This window comes from Apium graveolens, chromosome 8 (assembly GCF_009905375.1).
Source record: "Apium graveolens cultivar Ventura chromosome 8, ASM990537v1, whole genome shotgun sequence".
Classification (NCBI taxonomy): domain Eukaryota; kingdom Viridiplantae; phylum Streptophyta; class Magnoliopsida; order Apiales; family Apiaceae; genus Apium; species Apium graveolens.
In genome coordinates, this window is record NC_133654.1 from 118,001,120 (window position 1) to 118,023,324 (window position 22,205).

The following is a 22,205-nucleotide window of genomic DNA, read 5'->3' on the forward strand; positions in this document are numbered from 1 at the left end:
CATTGCATTCATGTTTAGAGAGCTGAGAGAGATCAGTAGTAATTACCTGGTTGCTAGATGAACTAGTTTCATTTTTATCAGAATTAGCCATCAGGGCTAGGTTGACATATTCCACATCATCATCTTCGTTTGCCCCATCTGCTGCCCAATCATCTTGAGTGAGAAATGCTCTTTCCTTTTGTTTGAGCAAATCAAAATACTTCTTTTTGTAATCAACTTGCTCAAATTTCTTTTTCTCAGAATTTGGCTTCCTACACTCACTTGCAAAGTGTCCACTAATGCCACAGTTGTAACATTTGAACTTTGATTTGTCCACCATGTTTTTGTTTGGCTTATTGAACTTTGTGTTTTTCCTGAACTTCATCTTTGCAAACCTCCTGGACAGAAAGGCCAAATGTTCTTCAATATTATCAGATTCATCCTGACTGGAATTGTCTTCATCCTCAGCAACTTGCTCTTTACCCTTGCTTGATTCTGATTTGCTTGTGCCAACTTTGAGACTTGGCATTGTCTTCTCCTCATTCCTGGCTTCCATCTTCTCACAGTCAGCTACAAGAGCAACTGTTCCTCCTTTTCTCTTTCCCTTTTCCAACAGCTCATCCTGCTCCATTTCAAGTTCATAAGTCTTCAAAATTCCATATAATCTTTCAAGTGTGAAGTTCTTATAATCTTGAGAGTTTCTCAAAGAGACAGTCATGGGCTTCCATTCCTTTGGCAGAGACCTAAGAAATTTTAAGTTGGAATCCTTGACTTGGTATACTCTACCATACAGCTTCAATCCATTCAACAGTTTCTGAAACCTGTTGAAGGTATCATTTAATGATTCACCTTCTTCAAAGTGAAAATATTCATACTGTTGAATAAGAAGCTGCATTTTGTTCTCTCTGACCTGCTCAGTACCTTCACAGATGATTTGTACAGTATCCCAAACTTCTTTTGCAGTTTGGCAATTGATGACATTGTCAAACATATCTTGATCTAAGCCATTAAACAAAATGTTCATGGCTCTCTTATCCTTGCGGATTTCTTCCATGTCTTCAATAGTCCATTCTGCTCTTGGCTTGGGAATAGACTGTCCAACAGCAACTGTTGCAGTAGCAGCTGTGGCTACCTTGTGAGGGATGTGAGGACCATTTTCAATACAGTTGATGTAGCTTTCATCTTGAGAAAGAAGATGTAAATGCATCTTCACTTTCCAGTGATGATAATTATCCTTTTCCAGGACTGGAATCTTTACACCAATATCCTTCCTATTCATGATTGTAACAGGAGAGTTCTTCTGTGCACTCATGATGTTAGCAGAATAGATCTTTAAACTCTTTATATGTTAAGAGCTTGCTCTGATACCAATTGTTATTCCCAATGGACTAACAATGAGATTTACAGAAGGGGGGTTGAATGTAAATCTCAAAACTTTTTCAAGTTTTGAGCAGTTTGTAAGGCTAAGTGTTTGAGTGATCAAATGTGTGTGAATTGCTTGGAGCTGATGCAGACAGATATATATTCAAACACAAATGTAATGAACACAAAGAACTTAAAAACTTTTCTGGTGGATTTGTTGTTCCACCAGAGATGTGTTATTTCAGAAAATCTGTGATTCAAAATTAAATCACAGCTGCTTCCTAGTACAAACTAGATGATTTTCTCTCTTGATATTTCTAAACAGCTCAGGAAAATTTCATATCTAATTACTAGCTACTACTTGGTTTATATATATCACCAAGTTTACAAGTGAAGACAAAGATAAAGTACAATAAGAAAATAGTTCTCCACTTGTTTCTATTCCATTTTTATCCAGTGTAATATGGAATTATCTGTTGACTTTCCATTTTGAACCAGACTAAAAACGGCTGATTTTTCTGCTGTTCCTGAAATAGGCTACCACATCTCTGTCAATCCATGTGCCTCTGTCAGCTTTGTTAACTGTCACTATCAACTGCTATGAGACTGAGCATCCGTTGAAGCTTTCATCCGTTGATGGCTTTATCCGTTGATGCTCTAGCAGTTGAAGCTTTATCCGTTGAAGCACTTATCCGTTGATGGATATTATCCGTTGAAGCATTAGAGACATCCGTTGAAGCTTTGTTTCTTATCCGTTGAAGGTCTTCAATATCCGTTGACACTTCTTCACTTATACAAAATTACAAGGCATGAAATATTTACAATTAGCCCGCCTATTTGTACATCCATTAGTAGTCAACATGACTGATTATTTCCTAACAACATCTAAGAATTACAGCTTGAAACCAGAGAGTGAGATGTGCTACAATACCAAACTTATTGCTAAGTAAGGCTACTCTTTCAACGGATAGCCAAGATGGTCTTATCCGTTGAGGCTACAAACACTAGATTTCTACTTAAGTGTTTTGCTTAACTTATCATCAAACTAATACCCATGTTCCTAACATTAATATAATTTGATATTATCTTATAATTAGCCTTTTCAATATAATTTATTTAATATTACTTAATTATCGATAAAAATTAATTTACAAATTAAAATTAAATAGATGTTATTAAACTTTATTTAATATTACTTAATATAGTCTAAATACAGTCCATAAACATGTTACTGTTAAAATATATTTTTTAATTTAAAGTAAATAAACGTTGTGATGGACATTAACAGAACGATCATTAAATCAATAATTTTCAGTTTAAAAGTTAAAAAATGTTACTAAAGTTATCTGCCATTACTTAATTAGTTTTAAAATAATGCTATAGAAAATAAAGTCTACAACGAATAGAAGTTAATTCGTGTTAATAGTTTACTTTGTAAGTTGTAGTTTTTTAAAATAAAAGTATATATATGTTGTTTTACTTAATTTAAAGTAACTTAATAAATTTTTAATATAATTTATAAATAAATAAAGTTTATAGAGAATATAATTCAATTCTCGTTAGTAGTTTACCTAGTAGTTTGTAATTTTTCTAAAATTAAAAATAAATATAATTTATTTTACTTAATTTAACGTAACTTAATATTTTTTTAATCTAATTTATAAATTATTTAAAAAAAATATTTTATGGAGTTAATAGACGATTGAATGAATACTAATTAAAAATAAAATAAAATTTACAAAGAATAGAATTCGATTTGGGTTAAAAACAAAGTTTATAGAGAATAAAAGTCAACTTATATGAGGTAAGTACCAAAATTTGGTACTTTGGTACTTTTAGCACCAAATTATACATGGTTTCGCTTATTAATAAATATAGCTTAAAACCCGTACGATGCACGGATCGTACATATTTTTTTAAATATTATATAATTTTTTAAAAAAAAATTGAATTCAATTTTCAATTTTGTTCATTTAGAATTTTAAATGTATGACTTCATAATAATTATATTAGTAAACGTATTTGTTCATAACTTTTTAGAACATTTAAATTTATTTAAAGTGATAGCATTTGTAAGGAGGGAAATGTTTTTATAACGAAATTATTATTTTATTGAGGGTTAAAATATAATGTCTTCATATCGTTGGGACCTTAAATAATATTAATTTAGCATGTTGATTACTTAATCGATTAACAGTAATTTTATAAAAGATATTTGAAAAAGATAATATTACTGATTGAACGATATAGTTTAATTGATTATTCTATTTGTATTTTTTTAAAAAAATAATATTTATGTTTTAAATAAAATTTGATTTTTAGTTCACATCAATAGGATACAAATTATACTTAGTCTAATATAAATTTAATTTATCTCGGATCAGTGGTTTAATATTTTATTTTAACCTGATGCCCAATACACCAACCAAATCAAACTAATAATTTTTAGTTTAATTTTTTTTAAGTGCGGATCAATAACATAATTTTATTTTAGACTGAATAATTAGTATAAATTATTTTATTTTTTTTGGCCGAATTGTATTTTTATTTTAGTTTTGTGTTAGTCTAAATCAATTGTATAATGTATTTTTTTATCGTGGATAAATAAAATATATTATTTTATTTATCCAAATTCATTTGTATAATTTTTTTAGGAGGACTGATAGTATTATAATTTTAACTTATCCTAATTCACATGACATATCAATTAAATCTTAATAGTTATATTTAGTTTGCTTATTAATTTAGTCTGAAGTAAGATATTAGAATAATATAGAATTCGATATGAATTAAAATATAAATTGGTATAAGAAATTGAATTTAATATAAATTATAATGATATAGAGTTTGATATAAAATATAATTGAAATTGGTAAAACAATAGAAGAAGTTGACTTCAATATCAATTAGAATTAGAATTGATCAATCCAATAATTAGAATTGAAATAATTAAGTAAGGGTAATTAAGTAATTTCATCAAGTACCAACCAACCGACTACCAAACTTTTAATATTTCGTCTATTATAATATAGTATAGATACTAGTTTAAAACTCGTGCGATGCACGGATCGCACAGATTTTTTTAATATTATATATTTTTTTAAAAAAAAATAAATTGAATTTTTGATTTTGTTTATTTAGAACTTTAAATGATATGACTTCATAATAATTATATTAGTAGACGTATATGTTCATAACTTTTTAGAACATTTAAGTTTATTTAAAGTGATAGCATTAATAATGAGGGAAATGTTATTATAACGAAATTATTATTTTATTAAGGGTAAAAATATAATGTATTCATTATGTTGGACCTTAAAAAGTATTATTTAAGCATGTTGATTAATTAATCGATTAACAGTAATTCTATAAAAGATATTTGAAAAAGACAATTTTACTGATTGAGCGATATAGTTTTATTGATAATTTTATATGTATTTTTAAAAAAATAATATTAATGTTTTAATTAAAATTTGATTTTTAGTTCACATCAATAGGATACAAATTACACTTAGTCTAATATTAATTTTATTTATCTCGTATCATTATTTCATATTATTTTATTTTAGCCCGATGCCCAATACACCGGCCAAATCAAACTAATTATTTTTAGTTTAATTTTAAATTTTTTAAGTGCGGATCAATAAAATAATTTTGTTTTAGACTGAATAATTAGTATATATTATTTTATTTTTGTTGGTCGAATTGTACTTTTATTTTAGTTTTGTGTTAGTCTAAATCCATTGTATAATGTATTTTTTATCTTGAATAAATAAATATATTATTTTGTTTATCCAAGTTCATTTGTATAATTTTTTTAGGAGGATTGATAGTATTATTATTTTATCTTAACCCGAGTCATAGTATATATCAACCAAATCTTAAGAATTATATTTAGTTTGTTTAAATTTAATTTAGCCTGAAGTAACAAATTAGAATGATATAGAACTCGATATGAATTAAAATTTAAATTGCTAGAATTAGTTGAATTTAATAAAAATTATAGTGATATAGAGTTCGATATAAAATAGAATTAAAATTGGTAAAATAATAGAGGAAGTTGACTTCAATATGAATTAGAATTAGAATTGATCAACCCAATAATTAAAATTAGAACAATTAAGTAAGAGTAATTAAGTAATTTCAGCAAGTACCGACCGACTACCAAACTTTTAATATTTCGTCTATTATAATATAGTACAGATATTATATAATATGTAGTACATTTATTAAAAATATTAAGTATTCTATTATTGTATATATTTATAATCCGATCGGATTATTAACGGATCGGATAGTATCAAATTCATATCCTATATTTATCGGATCGGATTTTTTTCGGATCGGATTTTTTTTAAATAATCCATATTCGTTAGTCTGCGGATCGGATCGGACCGGATATTCAATCCATCGACAGCCCGCCACAGCACCAAAATCACAAAGACAGGCTCATCACCATTATTAAAACCAAGGACAAGAGATTTACTCTTATAAGCTTCATCCCAAAAGAAATTGGCTTAAAAATCTATCTTTGTTTTAGTCAGAGGGGCTCATGTCCGCTCTATTTTAGATCATTCTAAAAAACCCTTAGCTAAAATATTTACGTGAAATTTTGTTATAAAATCTTTAGTTAAATTATCTAGGTAACAATATTTAGGAATTATATAAAATTTGAAACACCCAACCATACTTACTCTTAGCAAAAATTATAAATAATCATATTGGGTTGCTAAATTTGTCAAACCACTAAACTTCTTAGGTATAATTTTGATATCATATTTATATATAATATTATTGGAGTCTTCGCCCTTCTCCCTAGCTAAAATTTTACATAATTATCAATTTATCATATTTTAGCTAAAATTCAACTAATTAACATTAGAGATGCTCTTAGTCGGGTATACTAATTCTACCATCAACTAATCTGCATTAACATATATAGGAAAATAGTTTATACAAGTGGATAGTCACCAAGGCTTTTTATATAAGCAAACATAACATACCAGTCGATACATCTTTAGGTAAAGACTTGCTAAGGATCTACTCAATATAAACACCCTTGGCACAGAGACCCAGCTATATTTTGAAATTCAAGTTGCAGGCCCTTAACACGTTGGCTCACCACATCTTGTTCTGATTTTAATGTCGAGTGCACCCTATCCTTCATCTCCTTCCTCGATACAACATCGCCCAGCTTTGCTACAAGTTCTTCCATTTTCTGGTTTAATCGAATGATTTCTTCATCAACTCTTTCTATCTCATTTAAACTATCCGATATCTTATATTCAATATCTTGGTATTCCTTTTGAAGCTCTTCTCCTTTTTGTTTCATCGACAATAAATGGGTCAAGATTGCTCGAATTCTTTCGACATTAAACCCGTTGGTTTCCAACTCAGCAAGAGTTTCCATATTTCTTTCAATTACAGTGATAGGATCAGAGAACTTTAGCTTTGTAATTTTTTCTGCCAGATTGGAAAAATTTACCATATGAGCAATAGCCAATCCTTCGCGAGTTTCTTCATTTAATTTGACCAGAGGAGAGAAGTGTGGCCTCTGTGCCAACCTCTTGTATATTTCCATAGACTCAATAGCTTTCCAGAGTGGTGAACGCTTAATGAATGGTAAACTCTGATTATTTTCCATATTATCAATGCTTACACTGGCAGGTGTTCCAAGTTCACCATTTTTATCAGCTTGATTAAAAAATTTAACAGGTAAATCTCCTGGAGCTGAAGACAGTTCTGCTTACATGATAAAGAACAAGGGATACTCGGTAAATATAAAAAAAACTAAAAGGGATATTGCAACAACCGGAATCAAAATAATCGGCTTACTTGGACCATTGGTGTTATCTACTCTATCCTTTTTGGCAACTGGTGGAGTTCCAAAATTATCTAGTCTTCCATTTGCATTAGCACATTGGCGTTGAACATGCAAAGTTCCTAAAGATAATGACACAAGTTACATTTGAATAATAGTACAACTCCCACAGTACAAAAAACAAATCGGAAAGCTGGAAACTAAGTTGCTCACTTGAAGAATCTGAACCTGTTGGAGATGGCTTGGCTACCGGCAAGCTAGAGTTGCTGACTTGATCATCATTTACATCACCAAGATTTCCATCCATCAGCATATTGAAATCTTTGACATGATGAGTCTCAGGTAAAGAAGCATTTCCTAGTGATGCATTCTGGAATTCTGCAGTATTGGGTAAAGTTTAACAACAGTAAAAGGCAACAAGAACACCAGCACTCTTGCTTAAGTGAATATCTTAAACAATAAATCTGATCAACAAACCTGAAATTTATTGCCTAATTAACACACATAAGCACTCTATTTTTTAACTAAAGCCTATGTAATTGAAATTTCAGAAGCACGAACTTTGGTACAAGTACTTGTTCACCATTCGACATTTCAGCATTGTCAAATAGACAACAAATTTGGACACACGTGCGTTGTACATGAACATAAAAAGTTTGATTAAGTAATTGACTCTTTAAATTTCCTCAAAGCTAGGGGGTACTCTGTCAAACAGCCTTACTCTACTAGGGGTGAGGCCTGCACACATCTCACCTCAACCCCTCCCCCTCTCCCCGGGTCTTTACTTACACGTAGGATAGGTATGTCTAGTTGGTCTAAACGAACCCCGAGAAGCATCTAAAAGAAATCAAGCAGGTAGAAATTTGTTTGGACAGGGGTTTGCAAACCTAGACAAGAACTTTACTTCTTAGCTTGGGGAAAATGTTTCTAACATATGCTTGTTAATCAATACAAATATCCAGTTTTTGTAAAAAAAAATAAACTAGACAAAACCAGATAATTATTAGTCCAATTTTCCTCAACATCTTTCAGCAATTATAAAAACATATAGCAAGCACTTCTGCAAAATATTATTTAGAAGGGGACATGAACAATTTATACGTGTAGACACTACTATAAAATATGTTCCAGCACATAGTTTAATATCATGACTCACTGTCCAATTTGCTCATCCCTTTATGCTCATTTGACAGCGAATTCTTCAACCGCCTGACTCTTTTACTCGGAACTGTTTCACCCTCCAGGTCCTCCGGAAGAGGAACAATTTCTGTTTCTCCGGGCAAGTCACTGTGCCTACAAACACTTGTTCGTTTTTCATCAGCTGTAACCTTCAAACTGCCGTTGCTAGAAGGCTGAACATGTTTTTCACTGGATTTTATATCAACTGGTGTCTGCATTAGACGGTTCTCGGCATTTATTTCAGCCTCATTCCCTACCCACGAATCTTCCATATTCATATTCTGCAAAATTCTTCCATCTCCCATGCTTCTATTGCCTATATGTAAATTATTAAAACATGTTCACAAAGTAGAAATCTAACAATTTAATTTGTGTAAGTGCATTTAACCATTTATGTTATCAAAGAAAATGGTAATAAATCTTTCACTGAACCTATTTGTTTTCCCCTTTTTCTCTTCGAACTGACGTCCCCTTGAGTTGATCCATTGGTGCTCTGGGTGTAAAGGGAAAAAACATTAATAAAAGTAACATCATGGATAATACCGCACAAGAAAATAATATTTGGTTCATCTTTAATGGCTGTTTGCATTGTACAAACAGAAAATCATTATTTATGTAAGTAAATTTCAAAAGCAAGAGGTGACAGAACAATTCTATGACATTTTTCATTTAATACGAAAGCTAAACTGTACAAGAATATATATCGTTAAGAAAAAATATCCCTCATTTGCTAGAAAATTTCATACATTCTAGTTCCAGGGCTTGACCAGTGGTTCAAATATATAAAAAAAATAATAATTCAGAGTGGAAACTACATAACAGATATATAGGATGATTCTCAGTTAAGTGTCAAACTCATTACTCACATCAACAGTAGTTATTTCCCGGTCCGTGCTCTGTTTCTTCTGATCTTTCTTCTGAGAGGTCTCACAATCTTTTGCAAATGGTGTACCTTTAATAGCTCCTGTGACAAATTCTTTCTCCACAATATCAACATGCACCCCAGTATTACCCTTCTTTTCTATATCAATATTCAGACTTATATCAAGTCCTAGATATTACACAATTGACTTTTCTAGTACAAATGCATACCCGTGGATAAAGAGCCTTTTTCAGCCTGTTGTGTTTTAACCCTTTTACTCCGTCTTGTGGAACTTCCAGAATGATTAGGCACCATAGCAAGTCTACCGGGATCCTGCACAGTTATGATGCAATGCTCTCACATAAGCCTTAGGGAACAAATACAGGAGATAGACATTCATCACAACTAGAAATGGATGATTATAGTATGTTACATCACATCCAAATAAGTTTGTAAATGTAAAGAGGGTAACAAACGTCAAATGATCCACTATCAGACAGAGAAATCCTCAATTTGTATCTAATACTGAACTCCAAAAACTAAGAAATGCAATTTAGCACCTCGCTGAAAAGTGAAAATAATTTTAATATTATTATTTGATGATACTCTCATTATAACATACTAGCTTAAAACCCATGCAATGCCAGGATTGTTTATATAAATTTTTTGAATTTAATTTTAAGGTGAAATTTTTTAAATAAGACATTTAATTTATAAAAAAATTTAATAATATGATGTGATAATATTTATAAAAATACACCTGTGTATAAGTTACTGAAATTTTTGAAAGAAGTGGTATTTTAATTTTTAAAAATAATATTAATGACTGAACCACATAGTTTTATTGATTTTTATAGCCATGTTTACAAAAGATAATTATGTTCTAATTAAAAGGTAAATTTTAGCTCAGATTTATGGTATACGAATTATCTTTAGTTGATTTTAATCTTGTTTTAGCCCGGATCAATTGTATGGATAAAACAAAATAATGTTTTAGTTCGACACTATTATAACGAATTATCTCTAACTTCATTTTAATAAAATAGTATGAATATTATGGAAATTGAAAAAAGCCCGTAATCATATAAACCCAAACATTGTACATGCCGACTATCAACTTTTATATCATTAGTATTATTTTAAGCCGTATAAGAATTATCATTAGTTTGATTAATTTTGGTTTTAGTGCAAACCAATAATATACTTCATTTTGTATTAACCTCAAGCCCGTTATATCAAACAGATCCACCTAATTATGTTTGAACCACAAGCCCTAATTATGTTTTAACCTCAAGCCCGTTATATCAACAGGATCCATCTTATTATGTTTAGTTTGTTTTTAATTATATTTTAGCCAGGGGGATATGTTTTGTTTTAGACTGAATATATAATATATATTATTTGGTTTTATCCTAATGACATTTTATCGATCAACGAATTAACTTCAAATTTTAATTTTGTTTTGTCCCGGTTCAATAGTATGGTTCATAGTATAATTTTTTTAACTTGTTTTGTTTTAGCTTGTGGCAGCAAATTCAACTGACTATATTTAGATTATTTTTACTTAAGATTGGATTAATTATATAATTTTGTTTAGCCTGGGTGAATAATCTATATTATTTTGTTTTTATAATTATATTGTGAATATTAATCTATTTGTGATTTAATTTAAATATTACGATAATTACAGGTGACCGGACCGACTACCAACAAAACTTTCAATGTTTCGTGTCTTTAATGTAATATTATAGATTGCTCACATAGACAACTACTACGTAGATTTAAAAGCTCATATTCATTTTGTCGTAGCAGAGTGGGTGCAGTTTTAAAGCTAGATTTCAATGATTTTCATGCGGTGGGGAGTAACATATTATGGTAAGCAATGTCGATTCAATGTTTACCAAATCCCTGATCAATGACCATGAATGCATCGAAAACCCCCTAGTATTCCTAGATGATGTTAATGTGTAACAAGTCATACTGTATCGTGCAACGGAGCAGAGAAACATTCTACATACCGTAATCCTTTCATTGTATTAGTAAGATAATAAGAAGGTTAAGGAGGTTACAATAAAAACTTTAATCACCACTTCCTTAGTTAAAAGCCTAGTTCAGGGAAGTGTCGAATAAGATTTCCATAGTTCAGCTGGAACCTTAAATGCAATTATGAGCATCACCCCCTAGGTAAAATTTAAATGGCTTGGTAACTGGATATAACTTGAATCACCATTCTTACCCATCTGAAAACGAGATTCAGAAGTGGGGTTCATTTTACATATCTCCGTGTCCAAAAATCATTTTTTAATATTACTAGAAAGATTTGTAGTGAAGTCCTAGTACTATATATATATATATACACACACACAAACACACACACATTTAGAATACCAACAGAACTGTATATTATAAATACGTAAAATATTACTCATTTAGGGTCCAACTCAAAATTGTAACTCACGTCAATAGTATGCATTTCCTGATCCATGCTTTTGTTCTGCTGGAATTTCTTCAAAAGGGTCTCACAATTTTTTGCAGACACGCCTTTTACTTCTTTAACAGAAGTATCAACTTTTTCTGCATCACCTTCTTTCTCGACAACTTCATCATGAATGCCAGTAGTCGTCTTCTCTGTATCATTAATCAAAGGACAAATGAAGAGATAAAAAATTAACAATTTAGTTATCTATTGATCAGTGCATACCGGTAGAAGCACCACGTTTTCCTGCCTGTTGTTTTTTAGCTCTTGATTTCTGTCTTCTAGAATATCCAGAGAGCATAGGTCTATCGAAATCCTGCAAAATTAAAATGCGAAGTTCTCACACTTGACATAAGCCTGTGAAATAAACGGGTTTGGCAAGAGACCATTGGTGCAGAACTTGAAACTGAGAAAAGGGAAAGAGTCCGTCATGAAGGAACAAATCAGAGAGAGTGATCCCAAATCTTATCTTACATTATGATTAATGGACAATATGCATTTGTAAATGCAAAGATGGCAACATTGATCCAGTATTGGGACTTGGGAGGAAAAGATATCCTTAACCTTATTTCTAATATATTAAACCCAGAAATGAAGCAAGTGTCAATCAGGGGAGTTGCAGACACTAGTTTGATTTAACTGATAACTTAATTTGGAGAAAGCAGAGAGTGTGCAGATTTCCTCGTGTGCCGCACTAACACGAAAAGGTAATCAACGTTTCTCAAAAGATATAGGCAAAACAGTTCTAAGTCATAAAGTTGTTTATCTGTGCTAACCTCTGATATCTTATTTATTATAGAAAACAATGCATCAAATATCCAAATCCTCATCACAACCCTCTCATTAGTTAAATAATTTTTCAGTCATACTAACTTTTCGAAACACATACAAACATGACGACAATAACTACGATGTAATTCCATTCTCTACTAAACCCTTTCAAACATACACATAATTACTAAATACACAAATTTCTCATTTTATATCAACGTTATTGTAAGTGTTCTTCAACATTAAAAGAACATTCTGGTATCACCAATTTCATCCACCAAATAACTACACACACAAAACCAAACATTCTTAGGGGAGTTTTCCCATTAGCATATTAATATAATCTATATAATATACACACACACACTAAACACCTATTAGGAATCTTAAGTTACTAACTATATATACTGAATCATGAATATATATTACTCATTCAGGTGTCAAACACACTACTCACGTCGAGAGTTTGCAATTCTTGATCCAAGACTTTGCTGTTCTGGTGTTTCTTTGGAGGGGTTTCACAGTTTTTTGCAGACACGCCTTTTATTTCTTTGACAAACATATCAACTTCTTCTGCATCACATACTTTCTCGACAATTTCATCATTCATGTCAGTACCCTTCTTCTCTGTATCAGCATTTAAAATTATATTAGGAAGTAGATAGCTAACAATTGGTTCATCCAGTAATTAGGGCATACCAGTTGAAGCACAACTTTTTCCAGGATGTTGCTTTTGAGCACTTCCATCCTGTCTTTCAGAATTCCCAGGGTAATCAGACAGCATACTAAGTCCACTTGAATTCTGCGAGATTAAAATGAAATGTGAGACAAATGACATAAACCTATGGAAAAGAAATCCAAATATGAAATAATCCGGAGATGCAGAACTTGATAACAAATTTAAAAACAGGGAGGGTCAGTCGAGAAAAATATAGAGAGTGTGACCTTATGTTACATTATACACAATTCAACTTTGTAAATGCAAGGATGGTAACAATGATCTATTGATGGGAGGGAGAGTTATCCATAACCTAACTTATAATATATAAAGTTCAAAAAACAAGCAATGCTAATTGGCACAAAATGTCCCAAATACTGATTTATTTGCGCCGCACAACAAAACAAAAAAATTGAACATTAATGACAACATACACCAAATCCCCAAAAAAGAGAGTTAGGAAAAATAGATCAGAGAAACATGATACCAATTGTTTATATTTGCTAATGACTGACAACTTCATTTATACATTTAAACACGAAGCATGCATCAAATATCCAAATCTTCTCATCACAACCCTCTTACAGGTAAATAAAACTTTAACAGTCAGTACTTATAATAATTTACGTGATGATCCACTTTTCAATCAACATCCCCAACACATAAACCTACACACACACAATTACCAAAGACACAGCATCTCTCATTTTGACTATTCCTCATCATCCCATTTAACCTAAACATCAAACAAATCAAAATCTTTTCCCTTAATAAGCACAAAAAAAATCATGTAAACCCGAAAAGATCAAAAACCCAAAACCCTAATCATACAAACAAAAAAAAACCCATTAACCTAATCATACAAACAAAAAAAGCAAAACAAATCAGAAAAAACCCTAACCTTAATCTTCTTGTCTGGCTTAACCCATTTCCCATTAATCCAATCAAAATGAAACCTAACATCAAGTCTCTTAGCAGTAATTTTATCCGGAGGATCATCGAAAGCAACCAAGACCTCATCTTTACTCAAAACCTTTTCAACCACACCAACCCACCACCCATCTTTATGATAAACATCAACCACATCATTAATCTCAAAATCATCATCTTTAATCCCAGATGGAGCCAATGGCCTAACTAATTCAACATGCACTTTCTCACACAACTTTTTAGTCTCATCTTCATCAGAAACCAACTCATTATACTCAACCAAAACAAACCCATCTTCTGATTTCTTGGGGGGTTGTGTTATTTTGGCTAAGTACCAAACCCCTCTAAACCCGTCATCAACACTTGTTACTTCTACCTCTGTGCCTTTCTTCCAAGCCACCATTGTTTTTCTTGGGAGAAGATGAAGAGGGTTTTTGGGGCACTGTGTGTGTAAATAGTGTGTGTATTGGCAAGGGCTATAGTGAGTACATAAATGTGATTGGTGTGATGGGAATTCACAAGAGGGGGGTTATTAATTTTGGACTGCAGAAATTGGTGCTGTTATTCGGGGAGTGAATGACTCTGTTGTCTTTGATTTCGGGATTAATTCCTTACTCTAATTAATGCTTTCTATTGTTTTCGTTCACAGTAGATTTCGAATTTCAAACATTTTTTGTATGGATTAGTCTGAAAGTCTGAACTAACTCTACATGCACGGCCATCATCTAATTTGAATTGATATTTTTTTCATTTTGGTTGCTAAGTGTATATTTATGTCTTTCGTAAATGGATGATTTATTTATTTAATTGCTGTGGCACATGTTTTTTAATATTTCATATTAAATTAAAATAACATATGTAGTGTTAATTTTTGTCATTATTGACGGCGATTTATGAAAGTTATTGTAAAAATATTTGTGATTGTTTGCACTACCGTAGAGTACAGTCGTTTATTACATATAACTTTTTTTATAATTGTTATTTGAATTTAAATCTTTTTAAATTTTTATTTTTGACGTAATAACTCTCCCCTCCCTCATTCAATATTAACAAATACGCATTTTAGACATATTAAGCGTCTCCTAGTTGCATTCAATACAGAAATCTTGTCCAAATTATTCATTTTAGTCAAATACCAATATAAATCAACATAATCATATATGTTTTATAAATACTATAAGTCAAAATATATATATGATAATTTAAATATATTTCCACTTATTTATAAGGAAAGAAAATAACTAATAAAGCCATTTTGGGATATACATAATAAAGCCATTTTGGGATATACCTTAACCCAATAAATATGTCGTCACTTTGTTGACCCTATATACCAATCTAATTCTCAAAACACAATACTTTATTTATTTCATATTAATATACGCAGTGATATGTACTCATCTCTCCTCTCAACTTCATCTCGTTCCTATTTTTTCGTCATAACAACCTCTTTCTGGGTGCTTCCTCGTCTCTTATCTTTCTTGTCGATATTTACACTTATATATATATATTTGGTAACTCGTCATTACAAGTTATTGAATGAACTGAGTCGATTCAGATCCCAATTAGTACCATTAATTCTCCACAGTCTTAAGTTGGTGTTATTTTTTTTTACCTTTTGTTGTACTAATATTTTTGTTGGATAATTTGAAAACTCAAGTAGATTTACACAAATTTATTGAAATAGATGTGAGTTTTGATGCAATATCTTATGTACAAATATCCATTACTGGAGTAAGCACTCTACGTTTCACATGTACACCGTTACCTTTAGCGTATCGAAATTTTATCACACATCAATCCTTTTTTGCATTAATTTCTTTTACATACTTTTACATTAGTGAGTTAGATATGTTTACATAATTTTTATGAAAGTATTAATGTTTAAATTTTGTTATGTAGTAATAAGTTAAATATAAATATAATATATGTGAACATGTATGTATATATGTATATTAATCATGCAAAATTAAAAGATTTTAACAAATAAATCATTAAGTTAAATAAATAATATATGTACATTAGCGTAGGGGTTTAACAATTTATAAATAAATTAAATAAATTTTTTAATTAAAGTATACATATGTATAACTAAATATACAATTATATTAATGAAGCGTATCAATGATGTGTCATTTAATATATATTAATTATGAGAATAAGGTTGAAATAAATATTATATATAGATTTCAATGTAGGGGAATAATAGTTATATGAATTAAATCTCTTAAAAAAACTCATGTTGTTGTATTATATATATAAATATAATAATAGATTTCATAGGGCCGCAAATAAATAGGCGTTCGTGAACAAAACTCGGAATGACACGTTTAAATGAACTTAGTTTGGCTCATTTCAATCTTGAACATAAAAATGAGATCGAATGAGTAAACGAGTCGAGTCTGGTCGAGCTCTTTTCTGTCCAACTCAGACGCGACTCGTTTAGCTCGGAATTGACTTGGATAGCGCTCGAGCTCGGTAACTCGACCCGGCTCATATAAAGTATATTATATTACAACTAATAAATCATTACTAATCACTTAAATATTTTTATTAGTATATTTTTCTATCATTTTATCTCGTCCATATAATTGGTGTAAGGGATTAAAGTGTTTTGGTCGTTAGAGACAACGTGTCACTCCAGAATTGTTACTAGTAATTATAATTTTCTAATAGAAATTAAAAGTACATTAAAATTCTATATTTTTATTGCAAAAAGCTGTGAGTAGAATTTAAAGATATATTATAATAAGGTTAGAGTAAAAACATGTATGAAATATAAAATTTAATCATTTTAAAATAAGAAAAAATTAAATTTATGTTTATATAACAAAAAAAATAAAATGAGTTAAATTTATAAATTTCACCTAGCATGTGTCCATGAACACGCACTAAAAAAGTACTTGATTAATTACTGGACTCTAGGTCATCGCTTCCTAAGATAAATATTTATAAATCTTAGTGTTTAACATTGCTTCCGAAATAAAGTCACACATAAGACACAACAATATAACTCATCAACTTGATGCATCTGCCTCCAATTCCCGCCACAAACTAGAAAAGACTCAAACCAAAGCCTAAGCCCCAAGGTGGGCAGGACGAAGATAATGATTTCGAACAAGTTTTTTGGATAAGCTCCTGAATGTGTAGTCTCTTAATTTCTATGATTAAATATATTTTAATTAATAAAATATTAGGTATATAAGATTAAGATGTGCGGGCGTGTAGCGCAACAAAGTGGAACAACAAATTGGCTTGAGCGCAAGGAAGAAAAAGGTTTCAATTTTTGGATTGAGTTGTATAATATATTGACACATGTAAACATATTCTCGTGTAATTTCTCAAAATATAATAGAATCTCTATTTTTCAGTTCCATTGATTTTCATGGTTTTATTTAAGATAAAGAGAAAATGAAATATACATTTTAATGATGTTACTGGAAAGACGAGAAAATATGCATATATTCAATACATTATTATATAAATATACAATTATATATGAATATATGACATCTAAATTAAATCCAAGATACACTCGGATTCGGACAATAAGTGAAGTATTAGTTGCAAACCCTAGTTGAAGATACTGGCTTAAAGAAATAGAAATAGCAAGAGAGATTGTATGCAATGATGAAGAGCACAGAGGATTACGAAGGCCTTGCATATCCTCCCACGATTATGCGCTGAGTGATACATTTTTCTATAGTGATCATTAAGGGATCTTGATCCCATTGTGTTTTTAGATGATTCACCTAAACAAGATTATGGACAAGAACTCTACCCACCCAAGAAGAGGTATTACATAAAAAGTAAAGAGTAAAAGGGTCATACAGGTGCTTTACTTAGATTTGGAAATGCTCGCTAAAGCTAACACACATTTGGATTCGATAAGATTATAGGATGCAGTCTTATTGTTCAAGGCGTGGTTGTAAATCAATCTGCTTATGTTGATCCACTTGTTACTAAGGCCAGAAAGACTGTTAAGATAGTTGTTAAGAAGCAAGTTAATATGGTGATGAAGAGTAGAGCTGAGTAAAAAAACCGAATTAAAATCAAAACCGAACCGAAATCAATAAAAATTGGAAAAAATTGAGCCGAATAAAATCGATCAGAACCCGAAATCGAGAAAAAAAATCGAACTGATTTAAATGGCTCGGTTCCGGTTATGCGTTTCAACCGGATCGATTCTAATAAATAAATTATAGTTATATTGCAAAATCAGACTGTAATCTGCAAAGAAAATTTGTAAACAAAGTAAGAGAACTTTGGTGCTGACATTTCTAGAAAGAGAACTTGCAGTGTACAACAATACCAAAATGTAGGTTTCATGTACTCTCCGTTAGACATGGAAATATTGTTAGATATATTTGTGATGTCATGTCTAATCTGATTTGTTTAGTTTCAGAACTTATTATCAGAACTTAACTGGAAATCAGAACTTACTGAAGACAGGAAGTTATCAGAACTTAAGCCATTAGGACTTACATCAGAACTTAAGTGTGGATACACTTTAGGGATGAAAAGCGGCTGATTTACAGGAGACGATCTGGATTAAACAAAAGAAGATATGCTTGGAGAGTTATACAGCTAAAGGACTACAGTAGATAATCTCTGATTATTGTATTTTAGGAAATAGAACATATCATATCAATTAGGAGATATCTTGTAACTGTGTAGTATATAAACATAGATTAGGGTTTAGACCATATGTGTTATCATTCATGAGAATATTATTCATTGTAACCATAGCAGCTCTTAGTGATATCATACATATCATACATCACTGAGAGAGTAGATTAAACCTACTGTAACAGAGTTTGATATATTGAATAAACTTGTAGATATGAAACCATCAGGGTTCCTATGCTCAGGGTGTCTGAGTACCCTGTATGGAGTGTAAAGATGGTCATGTTTCTGGAAACTACAGATCCAGAATATTTAAACATAATTTATGATGGTCCACACAAGCCCACAAAGCTTTCTGATGCAGTTGAGAATGAGCCACAGAAGATGATTCCCAAAGAAAAGAGAGAACTCACCACTGAAGACATCTCTTCACTAGGCAAGGATGCAAAAGTAAGGCACTTGCTTCATAGTGCACTTGACAATGTCATGTCAAACAGGGTGATTGGATGCAAGACTGTAAAAGAAATCTGGGATGCATTAAAAGTGAGATGTCAAGGAACCAATGCCATCAAAAAGAATAGGAAGACAAAACTCACACAGGAGTATGAGCACTTTGACTCAAAATCTGATGAGTCACTAACTGATACATATGACAAATTCACAAAGCTGTTGAATGATCTGTCACTAGTGGATAAGGAATATGATCCAGAAGATTCAAATCTGAAATTCCTACTAGCTCTTCCTAAAAAGTGGGATTTGAAAGCTACTACAATAAGAGACAACTATGAACTTGCTGATATGTCTCTTGATGAAATCTATGGAATGCTCAAGACTCATGAACTTGAGATGTAGCAAAGAAAGAAGAGGCATGGAGGGAAGTCTAAGATAGTTGCTTTAAAGACTGAAGAAAAGCCAATTGTCTCTAGAAAGGCAAAAGGAAAGGCTTTCATCATACAGTCTGATTCAGAGTCATCAGATTCTGATGATGATGATTCAGAACCTGAAAATTTATCTGAAGTGGATGTTGATACAGAGATGATGCAACTATGTGCTCTTATGGTGAAGGGTATCACAAAGATAGCCTACAAGAAATTCGGAAAGGGCAAGAAGTTTTCCAAGAAAGGTGGAAGTTCTGACAAGAAAGGGTTCAGAAAGACTGAAGGCAAAGGAGGAAAGTCTGATAGAGGAGACAACTCAAATGTCAAATGCTATAATTATGGTGAAAGAGGCCACATCTCTCTTGATTGCAAGAAATGAAAAGGTGATAAAGGCCAAGCACTTATCACAAAGAAGAAAAACTGGGCAGACACTTCAAAATCTGAAGAAGAGGTGAACTATGCCTTAATGGCAAATGCTGATAGCAGTTCTAATGCTGCTGAACTAAAGGTACCTCTATCAACTCTTGCTTTTGATATAGAAGATATTACTGAGTTGAGATTATTTCTGAAAAATATTTATATTAGCTATAGAGATCAAACTTTAGAGAATGAAAGATTAAAATCTGAAAATCTAAAGTACAAAAATAGAAATAGCTATCTTGAAGAAGAGTTAATCAAGATGAACATTATTCAGACATAGAGAGATAATGTTGTGTATGTTAAGAATAAATTGCTTAAACAAAATGATTATCTAAAAACTGAATTAGAAAAAGAAAGAGAAATCATCAGGACTTGGACTAACTCAGGCAGAACAACTCAGAATATTCTAAGTAGTGGAAACTGGAAAGAGGGGTTAGGTTATAAAGATGGTAAAAGTGAGAAAGGGACTTTGCCAATTGCTATTGAACAGACTGAAAAGCCAAAGGTCAATCTTGTTAAAATTGTTGCAAAAACTGTTGTGTCTGATTCTGAAGAAATGAAAGACTCTAAAATAGAAGTCAAAGTCAACTTTTGACAAAATAAAACAGGATAAACCAGATTTGGTAAACATTGGCTTAATGACAAAGAAGCAGCTTAAGTATAAGCTAAAAGAGATTAAAAATGTGAACAAGGTAAAGGAAGCTAGGAAAAATAGGAATGGAAAGGAAGGTGTGAATAAAAGTAATAATTATATGCCTGTTCCTAATGCTCCTAGAAAGAAATGCTATAATTGTGGAAACTCTAACTATCTTGCTTCTTTTAGAAGGAAAAATATAGATATAAACTCTTAACCTCCTAGATCAGGAGTTAAGAGTCGGTCTGTTAGGTTTAAACCATAAAATCCTTATTTTCATTGTGGTAGTTTATGGCATTCTATTTATACTTGTAAGGAATATCATAGTTTGTACTATGATTATTATGAAATAAAACCTTCTTTAAAGAAAATTAGTGTAATTCCTTCTAGTGTAAATTCTGATGCAAAGTCTGATATAAAGTCTGATAAAAAGCATGTTAGCATAAACTCTGAAACTAAATCCACTGCAAATGCTAACAAACTTAACAAGGCCAAAGGATCCAAGCAAGTCTGGGTCCTTAAAACTAATCAATAGTAGTATTTGTGATTGCAGGGCAACAGGAAAAACATCCTGGTTCTGGACAGTGGATTCAGGACATATGACTGGAAATAAAGCCCTGCTATCAGACTTTATCGAGAAAGCTGGCCCAAGAGTTTCTTATGGAGATGGAAATATGGGAAAGACTCTGGGATATGGCAATACTAATCTTGGGAATGTCATAATTGAAACAGTAGCTCTTGTCTCGGGACTTAAATATAATCTGCTAAGTGTGAGTCAAATCTGTGATAGAGGTTATCATTTGGAGTTCTTTGAAGAACACTGTGAAGTTGTAAGTAATTATACAGGCAAAGTGGTTCTGAAAGGTTACAGACATGGTAACATATATGAAGCCATACTTTCAACAAATTCTGATGGTTCTGCAATTTGTCTGTTAAGTAGAGCATCAATTGAAGAAAGCTAGAATTGGCACAAGAGACTCTCTCATTTAAATTTTAACAACATAAATGAGCTAGTAAAGAAATATCTTGTGAGAGGACTGCCAAAATCAATATTTGCTCCTGATGGTTTTTGTGACTCATGTCAAAGGGCAAAACAAAGAAAATCTTCATTCAAGAGCAAAACTGAATCCTCAATTCTTGAGCCTTATCACTTATTGCATATTGATCTATATGGTCCAGTCAATGTCATGTCTATTGCAAAGAAGAAATATGTTATGGTTATAGTGGATGAGTTCACAAGATACACTTGGGTGTATTTCTTGCACAAGAAGAATGAAACTGCATCTACTCTAACTGATCATGTCAGACAGCTGGATAAGTTAGTCAAAGATTCTGTTAAAATAATAAGAAGTGATAATGGTACTGAGTTCAAGAATTCAATCATGGAAGAGGTTTGCAAAGAGCAAGGAATAAAGTAAGAATTTTCTGCACCTGGAACTCCACAGCAGAATGGAGTTGTAGAAAGAAAGAACATGACTCTTATTGATGCTGAACTAACTATGATTGATGAAGCAAAGCTACCAACCTATTTTTGGGATGAAGTTATACA

The 22,205-nt window shown here is 31.4% G+C and overlaps 1 protein-coding gene across 4 annotated transcripts; it reads right to left on the bottom strand.

The window, feature by feature from the left end:
• Positions 1-6,248: 6,248 nt before the first annotated feature.
• LOC141677925 (DUF724 domain-containing protein 6-like) lies at positions 6,249-14,810 on the bottom strand. Of its 4 annotated transcripts, none has more exons than XM_074484053.1 (12): positions 14,070-14,810; positions 13,150-13,252; positions 12,908-13,077; positions 11,905-11,995; positions 11,662-11,831; positions 9,434-9,536; positions 9,208-9,362; positions 8,774-8,834; positions 8,319-8,657; positions 7,391-7,540; positions 7,177-7,284; positions 6,249-7,083 (listed from the first exon to the last, which is right to left on the bottom strand). In XM_074484053.1, exons 1-12 carry the CDS (start codon positions 14,499-14,501, stop codon positions 6,386-6,388), a joined length of 2,580 nt encoding a protein of 859 aa, XP_074340154.1. In that variant the 5' UTR covers positions 14,502-14,810; the 3' UTR covers positions 6,249-6,385. The 4 variants fall into 4 exon arrangements, with proteins under 4 accessions (XP_074340154.1, XP_074340156.1, XP_074340155.1 ...); XM_074484055.1 differs by having other exon boundaries at positions 7,376-7,540; positions 9,208-9,305; positions 14,070-14,808; XM_074484054.1 differs by having other exon boundaries at positions 7,376-7,540; positions 9,208-9,317; positions 14,070-14,808.
• Between the last annotated feature and the right edge of the window lie 7,395 nt (positions 14,811-22,205).

Bases quoted from the DNA above. Each gene is read 5' to 3' on its own strand.
- LOC141677925 (XM_074484052.1), bottom strand. From the start codon at position 14,501: ATGGTGGCTTGGAAGAAAGGCACAGAGGTAGAAGTAACAAGTGTTGAT. The intron at 9,537-11,661 runs GTGAGTTACAAT...ATAACTGTGCAG, and splicing joins AGGAAATGCATACTATTGAC to GATCCCGGTAGACTTGCTAT. The intron at 7,285-7,375 runs GTGAGCAACTTA...CATTATCTTTAG, and splicing joins AACAGGTTCAGATTCTTCAA to GAACTTTGCATGTTCAACGC.